The sequence below is a fragment of the Falco biarmicus genome, chromosome 4 (genome assembly GCF_023638135.1).
Source record: "Falco biarmicus isolate bFalBia1 chromosome 4, bFalBia1.pri, whole genome shotgun sequence".
In the NCBI taxonomy this organism is placed as follows: Eukaryota; Metazoa; Chordata; class Aves; order Falconiformes; family Falconidae; genus Falco; species Falco biarmicus.
This window is the reverse complement of record NC_079291.1, coordinates 112,578,038-112,600,423: the sequence shown is the minus strand read 5'-3', so window position 1 is coordinate 112,600,423 and position 22,386 is coordinate 112,578,038. Positions and strand designations below refer to the sequence as shown.

General features: G+C 40.7%; 1 protein-coding gene across 12 annotated transcripts in view; it reads left to right on the top strand.

Annotated features, from left to right (window-relative positions):
* The window catches only part of DOCK3 (dedicator of cytokinesis 3), a 225,308-nt gene that overhangs the window by 4,027 nt on the left and 198,895 nt on the right, over nucleotides 1–22,386 (top strand). For all 12 annotated transcript variants that reach the window (XM_056337656.1, XM_056337652.1, XM_056337658.1 and 9 more), the window contains exon 2: nucleotides 16,106–16,189. In XM_056337656.1, coding sequence (XP_056193631.1) covers nucleotides 16,106–16,189 — 84 coding nt within the window. The remainder of the gene's footprint in view (nucleotides 1–16,105; nucleotides 16,190–22,386) is intronic.

Here is a 22,386-nt window from a genome sequence, read left to right as displayed (position 1 = left end):
TAGTTTATTTAAAGAATTAGTGTTAAAATCTGCTGTTTCATTTCAAATGAATTTTTAATCTTTTTTTTTTCACCACTTAATTGGTAATGATGAAAAATAAACCTGTAAGCACAAATACATATAAATAATACTTCCCTTGCTCCTACTAAGAAAGGATGGAACATCATAATGTCCTAGTTGCAGTTCTGTACTGCAGCTTCTGCTTTTTGGTCAGTATCTTGATATTTTTTTGTATTCTCCTCACCAGTAAACCTTGGCTTACACAAATATCCCAATTTGTGTGTTTGGAAAAACAGGACTGCAGAACTTACAAAAAGTCTGCCTTCCCATACCAAGTTCCTTGGCATGCTGCTCTGTTCTTACCTGTTTATGTGTTTATGTAGAAGGCAGCTGGGGGATGGAGTGCCTCGGGCTGACCGCTGTTGCGGTTTCTCTGTTTCACTGAAGCAGCTTGTTACAGGTTTCAAATGAAAAGTTTTGGAGAGCTAGAAGAGAAGGTCCCTCCCCCAGATTAGGAGAAAGTCCATCTTCGGTGACCTGGGAAGCAATATCAGTCATTGCAGCTGGGTTCTGTGTAATGGAATGTCTGTGATACTTCATTTTCTTTTGTGCCTTATTGGCAGAAACTGTAGCTGTCTGGTGGCAGGAGGAGGGTGACTGGGGATGTTCTTCAGTGATCTGTCTTGGAGCCAAAGTGCTGGGGAGGGATGTACTTCTGAACCTTCTGCGTGGTGCTGTTTGGAGAGGTGGTGGTAATACCTGGGGACTTGCTCGTTAGGAAAACTAGATGGTCTGTGGATTGGAGTGATTTTTAGTTCCATTCAATATTTTGCCCCTACAGGCCTTTTTTTGCCCTTAGGGCTTAAGAACGAAGAAAGGAATTTGTCAGTCTGGGGTCATAAAGGAAATGTCTATGTGTTATTTGTCTGAATGAGAAATGAATCATACCTTGCAATGTCTCTGGAAAAGATCAACTCCCAAGACGCACCCAACTGGAAACATTCAGTATAGATAGGAAAGTTTAGTGAGGTGTCATTTAAAGTAGTGGGGAATTTTAGTTTCATCTAGTATAAATCTGTATTTCTGCTGTTGCTGATATCACTTGGAGACTAAATACACTGTTTTGTGGGAAGGTATTAAGGTATTTTGGCTCATTTATCCTAGAAAAGACTAGCCAAAAGACATTGTGGTTACTCTTGTCTGCGGAGCTGGGTGAGAATTAATCTGTAAAATATTACTAGTTTGAGATCATCTCAATCCCACTTGTCCACAAATGCATTTACAGTAGGAATTAGCCAAAACATTTATAAATATGGGAAGAATGAAGTTGAGAAACAGTTTTTCAAATTGCTTGCAAAGGCAAGGAATCAAATGCGTATGTTTAGCAGTTTATTGTGTGGTTTGTATGGGAATGTAGGCGTGATCTTGGAGTGAGAGGTGATAGTATTGTAATATGGGGTTTAACTTTCCATGTTTTGATGCTTTTGAGAGCAAATTTCTCCATTTATTCACAGTTATACTGTATTATGTATTCAGTTAAGACCTTCAGGACTTCAGCTGCTTGCGAGTAGGGTGGGGGCAGAGGTGATTCCTCTCTGACCTTATCTGCAGTGCAGAATGGATTTTATATTCAGACTGATTTCCTGAAGGTGGAAATCTTCAAGTGTCAGGCTTTGTGTCCTCTCCTAACAATACCTCTCATCCAGTAATGAGAGACATTTGATGATGAGAGTTGGCAGTCTCAGGCATACACTTCCTATGGATTTAATGAAAATTGGTGGCTGGGTGGGGAAGAAGGAACTCTAGTACTAGAATTCCTGTGGATGCAGTACAGATAAGCAGCTCCTGACTCGCTGAAAAGAATCAAAAATAAAGTTCTATTGAGATTCTTCCGAACTTTTTTGTTTGGTGGCTGGAGAACGTGAAGGGGAAGTTGTTAATGTGAGCATGGGAGTGAACTGAGGGTACTTTGTAGACAGGGGTGGGGACGGCGAAAAATTAACTTTCATGGAACCTTTGGTGAAGTGGAGGGAACGTGAATGTGAAATATCCATTGGTGGGAAACTACACTTTTCACATTTATTCAAGGAACAAGTTACCTTGCATTCTTTTTTAATGCAGCAGGTACCAATTACAATTAGTAACAGGGTATATGACAAAATACCTTGAATGCTCCTTGCTCTTCGAAAATTTAGATGATTCTTTAGTGTTTCTTACAAATAACAGTATGTGCTTTGGGTATAAATTGTCAAGCGTGTAGGACAGGAAGGGAGAATCTTCAGAGTGAAATTAGTGAGGAAAATTTAAAGTAGTTTCTCTTTTGAACAATTTAAGGCATAGGAAGTTGGTGTGTGAGTATGGAGTGACAGTGCAGGTTGTGGTTTGCAGTTGTAAGGAGGAGGAAGAGGAAAGCTGCTATTGCTATTAATCCTTCTGAAGGTAGCGTTGTTGGTTTGCAGTCAATGGCATAGCTCAGCAGGACATGAACCTCACTAACTTGCAGAGCCTTTCTTTCCAGAAAGAAATTTTGTGCTTAAAAAGTCAGACTCCCGATGATAAACATCAGGGAAACACGTAAGAACCATTACCAGAACTTGTGGTGTAGAAAATTCTCTACCACATATTTGGTGGCATTTAAAAGCCCACAAAAAGGGGATAATTGGGAAGAGTTCTTTGTCTTCATATGCACAGTGACACCGTAGATAGGAATAATTGTTTAACATATTAATCAGAAAAGCTTTTGGAAGTTGGTTATTACATGGAAGAACTGTAAATGCCTGATGATCTCCAACAACTGGTGTTACTGGTGGCCATACATGTTTCATAGATTGGTTCTTTTGAGAAATGGAAGCTTTTTTCAGACATGGATGTGAAAACACTAACCAAAGAATAGAAAGTCTTTGGAAGATCATTCAGCTGTTTAAGAGCCTGGTGCAACTTTTCCTCCTGTTTCAGAGAATTTTTTGTTAACTTGTGTAGTGAATTAAGTTTATTGTGATCTCCTCTCAGCTGTGATGTTCTGAGGGAAGCGGCTAAAGGAAGCATACAGCAGGATCTTGGTTCAAAAGCAATTGCAATTGACAGCAGCTTTCCACTGGTTGCTTTTAAGTCATGAGTCAGCCTTAATATCACTACATTTTATTCTTTGTTCCATTTCAAAATCTGTGTGCTCAGTAAACCTCAAGGCAAAGAGGTTAAATACCTTCCTTAAGTGACTGATGTTAAAATCAAACCTCCATTCAGTTTTTGTGTCTAAATGAACTTTATAATCTCTTCTGAGATCCTGAAAGCATCTCTTAAGGTCTTTTTAGCTATAATTCCTTCCTTTTAGATGTATTTTAGTGTTTAACTAGCAAGTGTTTAATCAAAACTTACTGAAGGTGTTAGGAAGAGTGGTGACTCTGGGTTTGAGCACACACTTTCCAGTATAGCTGTGAGGTGATTTCTTCTTACAAGGGTAAGGCTTCCCTCTTGTTCCACTTTAGCGTCTGACTACGGTTTCTTGAGTCTTTCTGGGTATTCAGCCTTAAGAAAAGCTTATGGCCAGTGGTGCTAGCTAACTCTTGGTGATCAAAACCGGGTCATTCTGCTTTAAAGAGGCAAGCCGATACCAGTCACTTCTGACACAAAAATAAAGATTTGTCTACATGCTGCAATACAAGGAAGCTTATGCACTAAACACTTTTGGTGCTGACGGTAGGTGGGGTGGTGCATTATTTTCTTTATTTTGAATACAAGCCTGTGCACTGTGCAGCATGCTAGAGCATGGTTGGGTGTGCTTTGGCGGGTGGCTCACTGTTCTAGAAATCTCTTGTTTCTGTGTGTTTGAGCAGCAGGGGCCTCTCTCTTCCCTCTAGATGTATTTGGGCATGCGGTGTTTATGCCATCCCTTCCTACACCTGCCCTTTCGGTCTTCCCATCTTGATCAGTGTGTTGGAGAAACCCAGAACTGTAAACAGAAGCCAGCTGAAATTAATATATAACTTTTTTACGGGCCTGTTTGGGTATTGGGTTGCATACGGTCCTTTGTGCTGCTGGGCTCTGTGGCCCACCCGGAGCAGCTGTAAAGGCAGCGGAAAACCTTTCACAGGAGAGTATCACAGTGTTAAATAGTCCCTGTGGGGAGCGATGTGTATGTTCCAGTAACTGGCTCTGCACCTGGGAGGATAGGAGGAGATATTTCTATTCCATCCATCTCTTCCTTTGTAGAGAAAAATGCCAGGAGGTGCCGGTGTAAAGTTGTCCACTTTACCTGGGCACGTGCTCACATTTATCTAAGTTTTATATATATATTTGGCTGTATTATATACCTGGACAGAGCGTGTAGGTGCAAGTGAGAAGGTGTCAGCTAGTGTGGGATAAATAATCGAGAAATATATGAATTATTGTAAAAAGAAGACTATTGAAAACTGTAGTTTGAACTTTAGTGTCTCTGTGGGTTTTCTCTCTCCCCCAAAGCTCATGAGCTGAACGATTGGCAACTCGATTTTTGGTAGACCAAAGAGGTAATGGTCTTAGTTTCACTGCACTGAGCGAAGCAGGATCAGCGTGTTTGTGAGATGATCTTGCCCTCGTACCTGCCATCATGTACCACACGGGACGGCGCTGCCTGCACGCCTGCCTGTGACGGGTGACCCGCCTGTGTGCCTCGGCTTGCGTTGAAGGTGACACTGGCTGGCTGCTGCCTCGCAGTGGCTTGTTGGTGTGGGCAGAGCTGGCCCGTGGCACAGGTCGGGCCTGTGGGCTGGTGTGGCAGCTCGGCATCCGCCGGAACATGTGTGCTGCTGGCACTGCCGCCTCGGCACGGTCGCACACCAGCGTCTGCAGCCATCCTGCCTTGGTGCTGGGCTGCAGCCTGCCAGGGTGCACCGACCTGATCGGAGTTACAGACAAAGTCTGTGTGTGTTGGAGTTTTGGATTTTGTTGTGGTGGGTTTGTGTGTGTGTGTGAGTGTTTTTTGTTTGTTTTTGTTTTCCCCCTATAAGTGTTTGGTTATCTCTGTGGTTCGAGGCTTTTACACCAAGGAAGATTGCTTTTGAAGGATTGGTCTTGCAGAAAATGCTTCTCTTTTTGTCTGTGGGCAAGTGGAAGTAGAAAATAGGGGTTTCTCTCTAACTTCTTTCACTGCAGCAAGACCCTGAGCTGCAACTTCTGATCTTGCTGTTTTTTTTCCAATTCTGGAGTGACTATTTCAGATTGCTGGCAAAAGACAGTATGCTTTTAATGGGGGAAAAAAAAAATTTCAACCTGGATGGAGGATGCAATAAGAAAAAGAGGATCTTCCCCAATGTGTCAGATGTACACTATTTTATGCTTTCAAAACATTTGCTTAAGTTGAGATTAGAAGATGTAAAAATTCTTCAGGTCTTACAGGGGAAAAAAGTGTCAGGCAAATATTTAATATTTTGGTATTTTAGCAGCAAATAGTTTACCAAAAAAGTCGGAGTTCTTGTGTGTGGGTTGAAAGGTTTCTTAGCAGTCTTGTAGGCTGCCTTCAGACATCCACAAAAAGTTGTTGTGTGGCAGCTGATTGGCTAAAATACAGAGTTTTCAGCTAAGATGTATTAGCCGGTATACTGATAAATACAGCTCTGTAAGCCTGCCCTGTTCTTCCCTTCCTCCTCCTCACAGGGAGCGTGCAAACTGACCGTAAATGCCAGGGTAACTTCAGCGTGTTGTCACTTAGCAGTTAGATGGGAGGACTAAAGGTCTTACCATAGCCAGTGTGAAATGGGGCAGGTTGTAGAACGCTGTTGGGTGGCACCTGTGTGTTTGCAGTGACTGGGTCAGTGGTGGGCTGCGTGCCTGTACCCCGGTGTGTTGGGGGAAGGGATCATTCCCCCTGACGGGGGGGCTCTGGGGGCTGCATCTGGGGCGCTGTGTCTCCCAGTGCCCAGGGTGAGGGTAGGAGGTGGTGAGGGGGCTGGAGCATGCGGTATCGGGGAGGTTTTGTGAGATCTAGGGTGGCGCAACCTGTAGAAGAGGAGGATAAGAAGGGGTCTCGTTTGCAGTTAACTACTTTTTATGGAGTTAAGGGGAAGATGGAGCCAGATGCTTTCCAGAGTTGTGGCGTGGATGGACGGGCAGTGGTGGCAGATGACGGTGTAGGGGGACACTGATTTCCCCAGGGCATGCGGTGCAGCACAGGAGCAGGTCACCTGGAGAGGTGCTGCAGCTCTGTCCCCCGGATACTCGGCACCGGACTGCTTCTGACCTCATTTCCCAGTGATCAGCAGTGAAGCGTGGCTGCTCGTGGGTCACGTCTGTGGAACACAGCAGTGCGGGACGGCTCCGCGCTCCCTCTGCAAAGCGTGGCTTGCTCAGTGTTTTTCTCCTCTTCCAAGGTTAGATATTGGAAAGAGGGGAAAAGGGTTTCAGAAACTGAAACAGCCTTTGTCGCTGCTTAAAAGGAAGCTGCTGCATTTACTTCCCGTATAATGGGGATGATGTATGGGTGAGGGACTTCTGTGCTGCCAGCAGAAGTTGAATGAACTGGTAGCTGACGGAATAGATGTACAGGAGTGGGATGAGTAACTAGGAGAGGTGCCTGCAAAGCTGGGAGCTCAAAATCAGTTCCTTAATATAGCTGAGGTAGTGGACAGTGCTGTGGACTTCTGATCTGCTCCTTCAAGTCTACCTCTTGCCACCAGGATGTGCAAAAATATTTTAAACAGCTCATGATTTTTGAGCCTAATCTCTATTTTTATCTTAGAGGGTAGGGGAAGGATGCTAGCAGTAATTCACTTTGCTAGTGAATGATCACCTTTCTTCTCAGGCATCTGTTTCTTTTTTTTGCATGAATATTTTCGTAGCGCTGGTATGACTCAGTGGAAGGAGGCGGTGTTGCTAGGCAGCAGTTGGAGCGCTGTGCAGATACCATGTGATGGCAGTAAGCTGCCTTGTGATAACCCACTGGTGGCTGTTCCTGGCTGAGGGTCCGTGCCGCACAAAGCAAGAAGCATCTCTGACAGGAGCAGATGCTGCCTAGCAACTGCCACTGCTCCCCAGCCAGCCCAAATACCTTCGCTCCGGCGCGGTGTAATTCTGGTAACAGGCAAACCCCGAAGTGTAACAGGTTGCTTTCAGTTTTGAAGGATATTTTTGTTCTTCAAGGTTTTGTGTGAAAATTCATGAGGACCATTAAATAAGGTCAAAAACTTCTTGAGCCCTCTTCTAAATCCTGTCTTTTGTTTAAGCCCTACTCTTCGATTGTAATGTTAGGATGGCTTTTAATCAGCTTTCGATAATCTTTTGGGTTTTTTTGCGTGTGTGTGTATTACTTTAGTGCCTGGCAATTCCAGTCGGATTAGAACCCTGTTCCGTGTCATGTGTGCTAGCATGCTCTGCAAGAAATGCCCCTCTCTGCAAAAATCTTGTTTTATTTGGGTAGTTTGGTTTTTTTTTTTTAGAGTGTAATTGGATGTGTTCTCTCCTTCCTACCTAAATTCTTCATACTGTCCATCTTGCTTTAACAGCAGAATGTTTTAGAAGTACTGGTCCTGGCTTTGTTCCCCATTTTCTTTGCAAACGTACTTGCTGAGTGTGGCCTGAACTTGCAAATAAATTAGCATGTCTCAAATTCAATTCTGGCAAATAATTGAAACCCTCACCACAATTAATCATTTAAATACTTGGAAGGTATATTGTGAAAACATTCTTCTAGATATTTGTGGAATAAAATTAAAATGTTTTCATTTTAATTTCCTTGTGATTCTGTTCCCTTGTCAAATATCATCAGAGTCTAACTGTGCAATCTATGAAGCTGCCAGGTTTAATCAAGCGGTTCTACAAAAATTTAATCATTTTGGCCTTTAATTTTGTAATAAAAATGTGAATGTTTTTGTTCCGTCAAACTATTTTTTTGGTCTTTTAAATTATTAAACCCACGACTTTCTTTTTGCAAGAACTGCTCCTTTTTGCTAGAAAAAGGTTTGTAGTTCTGAGAGGAGCTCAGAATGGGAGGCACATGATGGCTTGGAAAGTATTAATTCTTTGCTGCCTGTAGGCGTGATTGTGCAATGCAGTTGCCTCACGAAAAGGTAAAGCTAAATCTTGACCCTTAGCTGTCTTTTCTTCTGTGTGGTAACTTGTGTCAGTGCTGGGTTTTTTCTTGCACAGTCATACTGCTGTGGCTTAGGGACTTTTCCCTGTCTGCCGTATGTAAATACGAAGAATTAACATCTGTCACCCTTGGAAAATAAATTATTAAGAAAAGGTAGCTTGGAAGATTCTACAACTAAATACTGTGGAGTGGAAGAATAGGAACGGGATCTTTGCTCTTTTTATTTTAATAAAATTCTCAGAGGGCATTTGATGCAGGATCTGAACAACTAAAAATGCTTTCTTATATGATGTATAAGTGAAGCGTGGAGTTCTGTGGCGATGTGGATGTTAGAAGATGATGTGGTTAAACATTTGGGTGGCTCTGTAGAAGAAAATGTACAAAAAAACCTATTAAATACATACATAAAATTAATACTAATAAAAATTTCTACTTCAGGAAGTCCCAATCCATAGATGGCTGAAGCTGGGGAAAGCTACATCCTCACCCTATTCTAATACTCTTCCTTCACCTCCTTGTTTTAGCCTCCGTTAGGGAAAAGGTGCTGGATTTAGAGCCATCTTTGGTCTCGCCTTCTACAGTGACTCTGAAGTTATGTTACATGGAGCCTTTATTATCATCTGGGTATTACAGGGAAGAAAATAAAGTTAATCTTATTCAGCTGTTAAAACTAGCTTACAGTGTTTGATGCTAGACACTTTTAATGGATGGTTTAATATGAAAAGCATTTTAAGGAAAGGTATACCCTCATTGTAATGTTGATTTATCCATCTGAAGTAATCATGTTGTATTCTTTATGATTGATTTTGATTAATCTTTGACTCACAGATTGACTTATATTCCATTTCAGCTATTAATAGTGATAACTAGCAGTAGTTGGATACAAAATCCTTTATATAGACTGTGAAATTTAAGAGTTTGTTACATGTGTTTACCCAAAGTAAACCAAATTCTTAGCAGGTGTCAGTTTAAGATACGGTTATGTGTTATAAAGCATAAATTACAGCATCAGAAAACTTCATAACTTTAATATTTGCAGCACAGAACACAATTGAGTGGCTGCTCGGTGCGATTATAAATTGGTAAGGTATGGAGCTAAGTAGTTTGGTTGTAGAGCAACACAACTGCAGCTGTGCTTCTCCTATGTGTTATCCTTCCCATTCCTTCTGAAATTAGTTTGGTTAAAGATATACTTAGGGCACAATCAATGCATAACCTGAATAACTGCAAGTTGAGTATAGCACAAAGTATTTATAAAAATTAAGTGGCATACTTTAACCTGGACCAGTTGTTCTGAAGATGTCATTTAAAAAATACTGTAACTCACCAGAATTTTAATAAGACAGATAATAATAATAATGAGTTGAGAACTGGAAAAAACTGTCACAAAGGCCAAGAAGATTGGTCTTTTGAAGCCATGAGTAAACAGTTATGTTGCAAGTTTGCAAAATTAGGATTGTTGCAGTGGCAGGAGTTAAAGAACTCTTTTGGGTTTTTTTGTCATATTGTGCAATTAAAAAAGTAAAACAAAACAAAAGCATGTTCACAGCTGATAATATGAAATACTGTGGGTTTTTCCCCCCAAAGTTAACCCATAGAGTTCATTAAATCTTGACCTCACCAATGTCTTGGAATAAAACACATTTTTTTTCTTCTTCTTTAGCATATTGCATCTGTTTCAGCAGCAATGATTAGCGAAACATAATTTAGAGTTGTAGAAGGAAAAGGGTACAATGTAGACATTGAAACCTCTTGAACTGATTTTGTTTCTCAGCCTGCGTTTAAATTAATACTTCCAATATTGATTGATAAGTCTTGGAGGGTGGGGAGGGAAGGGGTAGGGGAAGGTCTCTGTTCCTTTATCAAAATGAACAAATTACTTATTATGGGGTGAGCTGATACTCTCTATTGTAAATAAAATGTTATACAATGTCAAAATATTTTTGTAGGCTTTACTACAATGTGTAGAAACAGGATGGAAAAAATAGTATATGAGGAGTTATATACCTATGCCAGTTAATTGTGCTGCAAAGTGGTTTTATGTATATGCTAAGAAAAAATGATATTTCAGGGGAATTAGCAGCTAGATGCTGCATGATCTTTATGTGGGTGTATTGTGCTGGACAGCACTCTGACATTTCCCTGTGCTTGTTTTGGGTTTTCCCACTGTTCATGTAAAAAGAGTGACATATTTGTATTACTATGTTTATCATGTAATTGACATTTGAGAAGAAAAATGATCTGTGGAAACACTGCAACCCAGGTGGGACTGGGTGGGGCAGTTGGGACATAGGAAATTGTGTTAGAAGGAATTAAAAAAGGAAGGTATATTTTAAATTCTACCACAGCAAAAATGAAAGCAGCTCGGTTATTTAGCTGGGCAGCAGAAGGTAGTAATGACACACATGAAACCTAATTTAGCAGTTCCCTAACTGTGAATCGTATTCTCTCTTTTTGCCGTAAGTGTTCAGGTGAGGTCGCAAATCAATAGGCAGCAACAAGCTATCACTTTGGGACAACAGAAGCTCAGGCTGTGATTCCATAATAACAGTGTGGGAGAGATCATAGCAGTCCAGCCACATACCCATCTCATTCAGTGTCCTGCCCCTGTCAGGTGTAGCCGGTGTTTACAGTACAGTAGCACAGCAAGGTAAGTGATGCTTTCCCAAGGCTTAAGTGCTTTCTGGGTCTGGGACTTGCTGAGCCTAAGGTGGTATGCATCCATTAATTTGCTTTATTTGTTTTTGAACCCGACTGACTGATTTTTATGTTATTTTTAATCACCCACAGCATCTCGTGAGGAGTGTCACAGTTCATGCACTGTGTGGGAAAGTACTTGATTAAATAAAGTCCTGAGCTGTTTCATTTGACACTGCTCTGCTTTTTGTACTGGAAGGGATGATTAGCAACTGTTCCCTTTTCAACCTCTCAATTATGCTTTCTGCACCCCTTTCAGCCATCAGTCTTACTAGTAGAGGAGTCCTGTCTTGGTTAATAATTAATCATATAAAACCCCTTATGCAGTCCTTGGTATCTCTCATCTCTCTTCTTTCTATCTTTTCCTATGCTGCTCTGTCCTTTTTGATGAAGAACACATTTTTGACAAAGGGGAAAGGGGAAAACTGGCACATGGGATTCACTGTGAATTTGATACACTGCTGTAGGTAATTGTGTCTTCCTTTTTTCCCCCAACATAGCGTTCTGCCGTGATGTGGTGGTGGTGTGGGGAGGTGGTGGCTGAGCACTGAGCCTATGACAAATGCTCAGAACAACATTCTGGGGTTTCACTCAGCCTGGTAACAGCAAGGGGAGAGACCAGTGTTTTGTGTGTGAGATGAGGATTGTTCATCCCTCATGAAACACCATGTAGATGAACTAAATGGTGTACATCTGCCAGTTCTATTTGCAGTACTTAAGTCCATCTGCAACTGTTTATTACCCTGATATAGCTTGAGTGGCTTCACAAACTTTGTCACTTTTCTAAATGATCAGCTTTTCTGGATCATTTAGAAATACTTTAAACAGAAAAGGCTCTGACAGAGATCCCTTCAGAGCTTGCTGGTCCATCTGTCTTCACTAAGAAAACTGGCTACTACTTCTATTTCATCTCTCTTGGCTAGTTATTTGTCTGTGCAAGTGCCTTCCCACTTTCATCACAGCTCAGTTTCTGCACGAGCTTTTGACAGGGGCTGTTTGGGAACATACGCTGTAAAACCTACTGAATTGTATCAACTGGATCATCTTTGTCCACATGGCAAGTGGCTCTGTTAGGTACCCAGCACCTGAGGACCCAGCGAGCTGTGCACGGAGGCGCTGGCTCTGTCTTACAGTGCCATGTTTACCTGTGTACCCTTACTCTTTTGAAGCAGTTTCTGCTGGCAACGTAAAGTGCAGCTGCTTATGCTGTGTCAAGGCATGTCCATAGGTGAGGAAAACACTTCTGAATCTGTCCTGTCCTGTATCTTCAGCTTTCCAAACTGTTGTTCTCATTCCATATGCTCTTATATGTTATACCCCCCAGTTGCTTCATACTGCCTGCTACAGCTTGAGAGTAACTGCCTATGTGTGAATTCGTTCGTGCCTTTCTCATTAATGAACTAGAGGTGCAGAGGGAGGGTTTATTTTGCTGTGGCCCTCTTTGATGCAGTTCAAGTATGACAGCTAACTGTCACTTGGAGATAATTTCTGGAAGTGGCGCGTGGTGCTTTCTTGGGGCATTCTTCTTTGGCAGAATGCTGGGTTTAACTGCCAGCTGAAATCATGTTTCATGGGGGCGACCTGTGACCCCCTTATAAACCTGAATGATGGCAAGGGGGATTAATATCTGAAAACAGATGTTAAGTATTTCAGCAGTCTGTCCTGGAATCCAAGACGAATCATTCAGGTCTATTAATTGGTGGGTAGAAGCTTTGCTGTGTGTCCATTTTGATGTTACTTCTGTGTTCTGGTGATAGAGGAGATGACTTCTGTAAGAAATGATGAAGACTTGTTGATTGATGGGCAGTTTGGAGATGATCTTATGCTATAGAGAATTTCACTGTGGGAAGGATAAAGGCAGTTACTGGAGTCCTCTCTAACTTATTTTCTCCAGAATGGTTAAATTATTCCATATTTCTCGTACACATTTGTGTTCATATTTTTCAAATAGTACTGCTAAGAAGAACTGTGTACCTAAAAGTGACTTCATAAATAAGATTGTGTTGTATAATGCATTTCTAGCTTAACAAATGTATGATCCATAACTTTGGAAGTAACCTTTGGAATCATGTCAGACTATAAAGTAGTCTCAGACTTCTGGGATTCTGTCATAAACAGTAGCCATTCTTTCTCATTTTGGAGATGATGTGTCCTCTGTCCTCATTAAATAGTTTTAACAAGGCATTATGTGGTGTATTGGGTCTGTTTATTTGGGTTCTTTAATTTTTCCTGACTTTCATCTAGTGTGGTTGCAAAGGCAACTACTCTTGAGATTTGGCTTCTGTTATTTTGAAAGTATCTCTATTGCTATTCACATGCACTATTGACGATTAAAATTGTCAAACAGAAGAGACTTACATAATTTATTGATGACTACAAATTTATCGATGAAGGAATGGTATTTCATGCTGCTGCATTAAAAATGAGGAACATGAGGCAGTGTGTGTGTGTCTTTATGTGAGAACTTATTTTCCAATTGAGAATGATCATCTAGATTCTATCTTCAGCTGATGGGATCAGTTCATATTTGTTCTGTGATTTTTGTTTATGCTTTTTTGACTGAAAAGAAGAGAGCTTTTGCTATCTTTATTAATGGAGTACTCTGAATTCTAAAGAACTGCTTACATATTCATGCAGTAGAGTCCTTATATCAGATTTTCTTTGTGTGACCAGTAGAATCCTTTCATAAGTGGACAGTTTGCATCTATAAAGTAACAGATTTGTTAGAATAACATAATGTATTCAGGCTTACAAGAAGTAAAAGTCATTATTCTTGGCCATATTTATAAATCTATTGTATCAGCAACTGGAAAAAAAAAGTACTCTATTTTCATGATACCTTCCCTTTAGCTTTCATTCCAAGCGTACTTTTTATTGTTACATAATAGAAAGGTATTTGATGACCAAAGAACTAATATTTGAATCAAATCCATTTTCTTTACTGGTGGCATCCTTTATTCCGTAGTTCTCATATGGTACATAATTGTTACAGGGAGCCAGCTGTTTGCCCATTCAAACCCTCTAATGCAGTGTTAACATGCTGTAATGCTTTTTCAGGTGAAGTGTTAGTTGTTGGACTCGCGTGAGTGAGGCCAGTCAGTCGTTAATCTTGCTACAATTCCTACGCTTCTGTCTACAAACCAACTTTTTGTCTACAACCACTAATACTCATGTGTCCCACAACTGGTGTCTCTGTGTCATGATAACCTTGATATGTTCAGAGACGTGGAAAATGGTCTGGAAATTTGATTTAATATTATGTATGTGTTGTTTTTTTTTTTAAAAAAAAACCACAACAGTGTGTCTAGGATTACTCTCATAAATGAGTATCTTGCTACTGTATTAACATTTATCTGTTTTTCAGTGTTTTCAATAGTATTCTTCACCCAGGATTTTTAAAATCCTGTGGGTTTGAGACATACTTGAATTTTCTAGTGTTTTTGTTGGTCTGAATCGAAAGGTCATGTTATTTCAATATAGGACTATTTTGCAAAACAACTTGAAAATAAAAGGTGTTTGTACCTTCTTGTTCTGGTAAAATTGCCTAATTAGGAAAACAAAAAATTCTTTATTTAAAGGATAGTGCTATCTAAAGTCGTGCAGGGGCCGAGAGAAGCCCCTAGAGGTTTGGCTGGCCTGCCAGTGTGGCGCTTGGTAGTTGTCCGTGTGCCTGCACTTTGGGAGAAGCATCGAGTGGTTTTTCTTTGGTTGAAATTCATGTTTGTTTTCTTCATGGGTGAAGAAAGAATCCAGAATGCTGACAAGCTTGGTGTTTTTCTTGGATTATGTTGTCTGTGTTACTGCAGTCTGGAGGCAATTGTCGTGTTTCTGCTGTCTCTGATGTAAACAAGAATGTAAAACCTCACTTAACTAGTGACTTCTGCTGGGCCCTACCAACTGAGAACAGTTTGGGTTTGTTGGTGGAGTCCCTAATTTTTTTCCTCTTTAATTAAACACTCTGAGTCTCACTGTGGAAGACAAACATTTGATGCGGTTTGATTCTCTTCAGGTTCTTATTCAGGTTCTCCCTCAGACCGGTCTCATCCGTGTGGGTGTTCGCCTGGCATATGTAGTTTGTTCTTTCTTGCCCTTTCCCTGTATGAAATCAGTGTATACGGTTGAAACCGTGTTTTATTTTGGTAGGAGTTTTTTTTCTATGCTTTTCTCATTATTTCTGGGAAACTAAAGGTTCAAGGAACGTACTTTGTGGTAGATGGTGCAGGTGGCAGTCCTACTTCCCAGGGCATCCTTCCTCTGGACTTCAGAGTTTGTGGTTAACTCCTTTAAGTTCTGCACAGGGAGGCTTTAGTCGACATAAAAAGCTATTCAGGGAGGAGCTGAAATGGAGCTCCACCACACGGGAACATCTCAGCCGTAGCCAGAGTGTTTACATCTACAGGGGAGTGTTTGCTGAAATGGGAAGAAAGGCCGGTGCCCACTGGAGATCACTACCTTGGCTTGGGGAGCTCCCCTTGGAGTGCTGTAGTGTGTAGGTGTACGCTGTGTCTGAGCACGTATTGGCTTAAAGTACTTGAATGATTCAATTAAATCTGTGCCCGAGTGAGTTCTTAAATGCTGATGAGCAGGCATCATGGGACTGGGGGGAGAGGGACCTTGGTTGCGATTCATCCTTTATTTTGACATGTCATATTTCAGGTAACTCCCTTGTCCATGTTCCTATTACACTTTGATAGATATACCTATCATTACACACTTCGTTAATTCTTTAAAATTTGTTTTTAAAATTGAGTTTCATTTAGTAATGTGTTTGGTTGTATTCTTATTTTCCCTGGTTAATGAAAACTAAAGATACCTAGAAAAATATTTGAGGTATGTCATGTTAGTTAGTGCCTGTGAAAAATACAGGTTCTATATATCTACTTAAATATAACGCATGATAATACAGTATTTTTGCAGTGTATTAATTGCATGGATGGTACTTGAAATAGTGGCAGCTTGGAAGGCAGTAACTTCTGCAGCTGGCGTCCTGTTACGGGATCTGCGGTCTCGACTGCCTTGTTCCATGGATGGGTTGTGTAGTAGAGCAAGAACTGCGACAAAGCAATCTTTGTATGTAATACGAATCAGAGGTTGGTGATTACAAGCCTCGCTTAATTCAAAAACTCTTTTGAAAAGCCTTGCTTTTATGTTGCTGCTGAGCTTAATTTCTGATAAGGGCAGAATTAAAGATATCTGATGAGGAAAAGTTGGCTGACAGGTTTTCTGGGCAGCTATGTCATAGCTATTTTTATGTGAGGAGTGAGCTTTAAGTGCTATGCTTAGAAGAAAAATTCACACAAAGATTCAACCCTCATGTGTGTGTCTCTCTTTTTCCCCACCCTCTAGTGATATGCAGCTTCCGAGGAGCTGTACCGCAAGGCTTGGTCCTGGAACTAGGTGAAACTGTTCAGATCCTAGAGAAATGTGAAGGTAAGTGTGGTGTCCAAGAAGGAGACCCCTTTTCTGTATAAGAATATACAAATATCTTAACCTAGCAGATTTTAATAAGCTGTTTGGAAATCATGATGCATCAAATCAAAGCATTGGAATAAAACCTAATCTGACCCACTTTCTGTAGGAAGGGCTGAGTGCTGTTGGCACTAATCCAGTCTGATAGGGGGTCAGTGTGTTTAAGTTAACCATCTGTCCAGAAAATCTTGAACCCTGACCTGATTGTTGTATTGTAATTGGGTCTTACAGTGAATTTTCATCATGTAAAGCATGTAATAGTATCTTTTTTACTATATTTTCTGTTACTGTTACGTGTTTCAATTAAGTATATCAGTGTTTTTATTATTTAGGAACATCTGAATGCATGAAAAATATTACTTATAAAATAGATTAGCAAATCAGTTGGGAGCAATGCTGGGAAAAATGTAAAGAATATGGGTGTAGGGGGGATTACATTGCATGTATCTTCATGTGTGTTTTTGTACCTAAAGGAAAACGCCATTGTAAATGTTACAGCTCTAGTTCTTTCTTATGTGGCTGGAGATGGCTGTGTGTGAATAGATTGAATGTCCTAATCCTCCCCTTTATTCACATAAACAGTGTGATTGCAGTTGTTGTATTTAAAAGGAGAATTATTTTTATCCTAATGTTGAAGCAAGTGACGTAAAACATGCCTATTGAGAAGCAGGTTGACAAGATACATTATAAGAACGTGTTTCACTATAGCGTGAGGTAGAATAATGTAGCCTTAATCCTGAAGTGTTAAAACAAATTCAGAACCCAGATCCACAAATCTGAATTCCAAATTAACATTCCACAGAGTTTTAGTTTTGTCTTTGTGTTTGTTCAGTTTACATTCATTTTTCATCTCCAGTGTTAATGCTGCTACGCAAACCTTCTGCGTGCTTGTCAGAAGACTGCTTTTCTTCTTTCTGGCTGAGAGCTGTTTTTTGCTCTTGATGCTTTTTCTTATACTTGGGTGTTTTGTTTGTTTACCTGCTGACTTAACTCCGTAAGAAAGTGACCTCCTGCATGCTTATTTTTCTAGGATAGTAGCAGCTTCTTCACCTACACTTGAAAATTTTTTCCATTGAATGAGACTTTTGCAGTGCTGTAGTGTTGCTTGGTCCATAAGGATGCATGCTGTAAACAGTTAAACCTGCAGGTGATAATGGTTTTAAAAAACCCACATGTGGTGTAAGAGGCTAAGCTTTACTCAAGCACTGAGTGTGGATTATAGTCATTCTACCAGGTCTTGTGAATTAGTACCTGGTGTAAGCTCAGAAAAAATTTACTACTTTGCATAGGCTAGTGTAACTCCAGGGTGTAATGGACAGCAGTCATGGTGTTTTCAAACTGTTTCTGATAATCATGGGAACTTTAAAAACTCTGGGAAATAAAAAACACAGTCTCAAAGGAGAAGTTGCTTGCAGAAACTGCCAGTAGTTTTGAGGATGATTCCTCAAAGACAATTCATGCCAGTCTTCAAATTGCTGGGAAAGGAGGCCCCACACAAAGTGGTGAAAGGAGGTGTTTGTACAGAGGAGTTTTTTTGTTTTGTGAGGGTTTGTTTTTCTTAAGCCCTCTATCCTGTCTTTCTGATTGGGATGCCTTTACCTTACACTTTACATATATAAAAAGTTACATTGATTTTGATAATAACATCTGGAAATCCACAGTGTGCAACTCGCTGAATATTCAGATGGTCTGTGCTGCAGCTCTTTGCATGTGTGAATTATGCAAAAAAGCATACTAAATGTGCAAAGTAGGTTCTTAAAAAAGTAGTCTTCGTTGAAGCATTCTTGTCTAAGTGGCTGTTTAACACAGTCCTTGGATTACCTTGCAAATTTAGGATAAAACATACCTCATTTTCTACTTCTGCATTATTTGCTGGGGATTTGTTTGACCAGACAAACTGGATAAATTAATGTTAACCCGTTCAAAGAAGGGTCAGGACTGTGGGAGTCAACAGAAGATTTATTGCTCTTTCAGCTTTGCTTCTTAGAATAGTTTGTGCATAATTCTCTACAGTAGGGACTGTGCTGTCTGGGTTAAAAGGATTCACATAACACAAACCTTCTAGTGGTGTGAAGAGTGATTTCTGGAGACTTGCTGAAGAATTCAAGGCTGATGAAAATTCAAATACTAGCTATGCTTCTGAATGTGCTCATTTTTAATCATAATGATTTACTGAATAACTGCTATTATTACAAAAAAGCACTTGGTCTTTTGTAGTGACTGATGTAAAAAGCAGTCACTTTTATTTAGGGTGATTGAATTAGAGTAGGGTATTTTCTACATCAAGTTCTCGGGTACCTCTACAGCTCATTTTTATTTATATTTTCAGAGTAAAGGAACAGATATATATATATACACACACACAGAGATGTATATGTACACGTTTTTGTCTTTTTAACGCTAATAAGCACGAATACCAATTAATAACATTTTTTAAAAGTCTTTTTTATTGTGGTTGTCTATGCATTTCATTTTAAATAAAATGCAATGAAATAGTTGTCTTTATTACTATGGATCTTGTTTATGTGCTTGAAATTGGAACTTCTGAATTTCAGTCAGTTTGTGTGCCTGCCACTCTGCCTGCTTCCATACCAGGCTACAAACGTCTAAACCACTGTTTTCTGACTGTCTAAACCTGACAAACACTCCCCGCCCCGTTCAGTCTCACAAGGTTCAAGCCCATGGGCTAAGTGTCTGCCTTTCTTCTAAGTTACCATAAGCTCCTTCCATGTTTTCATCAAATGTGCTGTCTCTGAAGCATGTGATGTTACTAGGGGTGGTTTTATACTTACTGCTTGTACAAAGGGCCCTGAGATCCCTGACTGGTCACACTCAAAGATTAGAAATAATCAAGATGCCAGTTGTATGTATGCTTGGCTTTCACAGCTTTCCTTTCTCTTTGTTCCCCTCTCTGAGCCCTTCCACTTAAAATCTTGTCACTGAGAGAGAATTGAAACAGCAAGCAGTGCTCTCTGCTTTGCATGCCATGCATTGAGGAGGTGAAAGGGTATGGCTATAGTATGCCACCTGTAAATGCTGAGAGAATTTTCTTTTGTCAAGTGACAAGGCATGAGCATACTCATAGTTTGAAATACACACATGGACTGTGTGTTCTAAAGAACACCCTATTTTTCAAGTCATACGTCTGTTGTCCTGCCACTGCCGGTAGCTGTAACTAGTGGCATTCAGAGTAAATTCAAAATGTCTGTTTTACCCATTTATTTTAATCGCTAGGGAGCAGTTTTCTTTAGATTAAAAAAGTTACAACTTCAGTGTGTTTAATTATTACCTTGAGATTCTTATATATTCACTGAAGAAAAGAAACCTTACCGATATCTGAAGCACCAGTTGAAAGAATACTGTCTTACCCATGCACGTTAGTGATAGTGTTCTTAAGCCTTGCATATAATATAGTTAAAGTTTCCCTCTGTTATTCCAGCAGTGACAGCGTGGTCGAATGAAAGCTTTCCAGTATTTGGGACACTTAAGCAGCAGATATAGTCGCAATTAGGGATTTTTTCTTAATTTTTTGAAGAATTCAGTGTGCTTGAGCAATGATATCTTTGCCCTACAGATGAGTGAGGAATCGCACCTCAGAGTGTCACTGCGGTGGGAGCTGTGCAGGTTTCCTTCCACCTGGAGCCGGGAGCTGACTCACTCCCCGTAACGTGGGTTTACCCTGAGAAAGATGTCTCCAGTGAGACAGCCCTTTTCCTCTTTGCTTTTTTCCCTTTTCATCCCTTTTCCTCCTTGCCTTTTGTGGAGTGTGCCAGTGAAACTGGAGCCTCTTGGACCCACACAGCTGCTGCGGAAGGTCTTGCCTGGCTATTGAAACTGGTCTTTTGGAGCACAGGAGCGGCTTCTTGATGGTCCTCTATTTGGCTAAAGCCAAGATAAAACACATTCTATCTCTTCTGCTTTTGTTGTGGCAACACTGACTGCATTATTAGCATATTCCTGTGGCTCTGCTGGCAGGAGCCGGCTCCCTGACATGGTGTTGGCAGGCTGGCTTGGGTATTCATCTGCTGCTTGTCCTGTCCTGGCACTGCTCAGAGCATCAAGCCCAGAACAGAGTGGTCTTGGCATTGACTTGTTTCGGCATCAAGAAGCTTTTGCTAAGCACTATTACTGCCCCTCTCCTGGGTCACTTTGAGCACTTCAGCTCTGCGCAGCAGCTTATATGCAGATTAAAAGGCAAAAGCAATTGCTTATTGGCTAGATATGCAAAAGATAGCTTTCCTCCACATCCAAGGGTTTCTCACATTACTGCAAAGTATACTTATTTTTGTAAGGCAAAGGAAGTTTGAGTCCCTGTAGAGGATTCTACAAGCAGTGCTTTCTTTAAGAGCAGAGTTTAGCTTTAGGAGTTGCCATAAATACTTACAGAGTTTATTTTCAGAATTGTGTTTGTGAAGAGATTATATGCAGAATTTTTCCTACAGTCTGCAGCTGATGCTACTTTATTTAACCTGGATATTTGAGCTTTATTTTTCTAAAATCAGATCAATACCTTTCAATTAGGACTCTTTTGTTTTGCTGCTACTGAGTGCTCAAAATGGGCTGGCTTTTTCCATGTGGCAGACCTCTCATTGATTAAGTGGAAATCTGAAAAACGTTACAAGGTGGCATTTAGAAAAATCCTGGTTTTGTTCAAGACATTTTCACTTGAAGATCAAAAAACATTGGTAGGTCTTCTAATTGCTCAGATTAAGAGATTGAGATGTGCGTGCTTGTCCCAGAGCTCCTTTGGCAATTTAACCAGGATTGCACTAGCGTTGAGACTTGTGAGTGTGGTACATCTTTGGAAAAGACAGTTTTTCAGTCTATCTAAGAATATGCAGGTTTCTGTCATAAGCTTCCAAGTTTCTCACACTGTGAATTTCCACATGTACAGGTGTACTACTACATATGCAGGTGACAGATATATTACTTACCTATGCATTTTTTTTTGATATGTGGTCTTGATATATACATTCACAGTCCATTTTTATGTCCTGCCTCTTCAGAGGCCTTGTTGAATTCTGGGCTTCAGAGGAGCTAAGCAGGAAGCCTAATATCCCGTGTAGCTGAGAAAGCCCTAGAAACAAAGGGGAGGACAGGGCTGCGTTCCTGCCTACACTGCAAAGTAATTTCGCTTTTGTTACTGGCCTGCAAGTAACCTGCGGTGTGACTATATGCATAGCCAGTCCATTATGAAGAAAAGGTTATGAGCAAGTGGTGGTCTTAATGGTCAGGGGGAGCAGGCATAATGGGGTGCTCTTCCTTCTGGTTTTCTCCAGTTTTGCTACTGTGGAAGTAATTCTTCTTGAAGCTCTCGGAGGGATTATTTGCTGTGTGGGGTACACAGAGGGCAAGAGCTGTAGATCAGCCTACTCTTCACTTTTCTTAGCTTGTATCAAGTATCATTAGACAGTATTGAAAAAAAGTGGCTGTGAAGGATTGTGTTTTTTCCTGAGTTCTGTGTTTCACCTGAGAAGCGTGAGGTTTAACGTCTGTGGGAGGTTTAGCTGGAGCAGATCACTGTGCGGTGTGGCTGTACGGCCTCAGGTGGTCTGCTTGGTTTGTCTACTACGCTGTGCAGTAGAGTCCATGTAAAAGCAAAGTTGGAGTAGGGCTTTAAGATACAGTGACTTGTCCAGAACATACTTGGAATGGATGAGATTCCTTCAATTTTCTGCTACAGTACTTGGATTAAACCTTTGTCTTGGGCATACTGAGAATGTAAAGTATGACGTATTCAGAATCAGTTAGGTTAGGAAAGTGTACGTAATTCCTGCATGGACAGTGTCTGTTTTACTGAGGAGGCATTATGGCTATCATATTTTCAGTTTCTTTAAAACGAACAAACAAAAAGCTTTGCACCTTCATTCATCATCTGTGGCTTTGTCGTGACACTTACCCAGAAGTAGACATGGATGGATCCCCCTGGCTGCGTTCACCGCCAGCCTCTCACAGACTGCCAGACCTAGCAGTGCTTTCTCCAGCTGGTGGTGTGCTGTGGGGTAGCCGTAGGCTTGTCCTATACTCACTGCCTGGGTGATCAAAGAAAAAAGGGGAAAAAATAAAAAAAGTAATTTGCTTGCGGTGTCGTTTGTATCATTGGAGGTATTTTTGCCTGTTCTAGAATGTCTTCATCGTTTTATCTCCTTTGACTATGG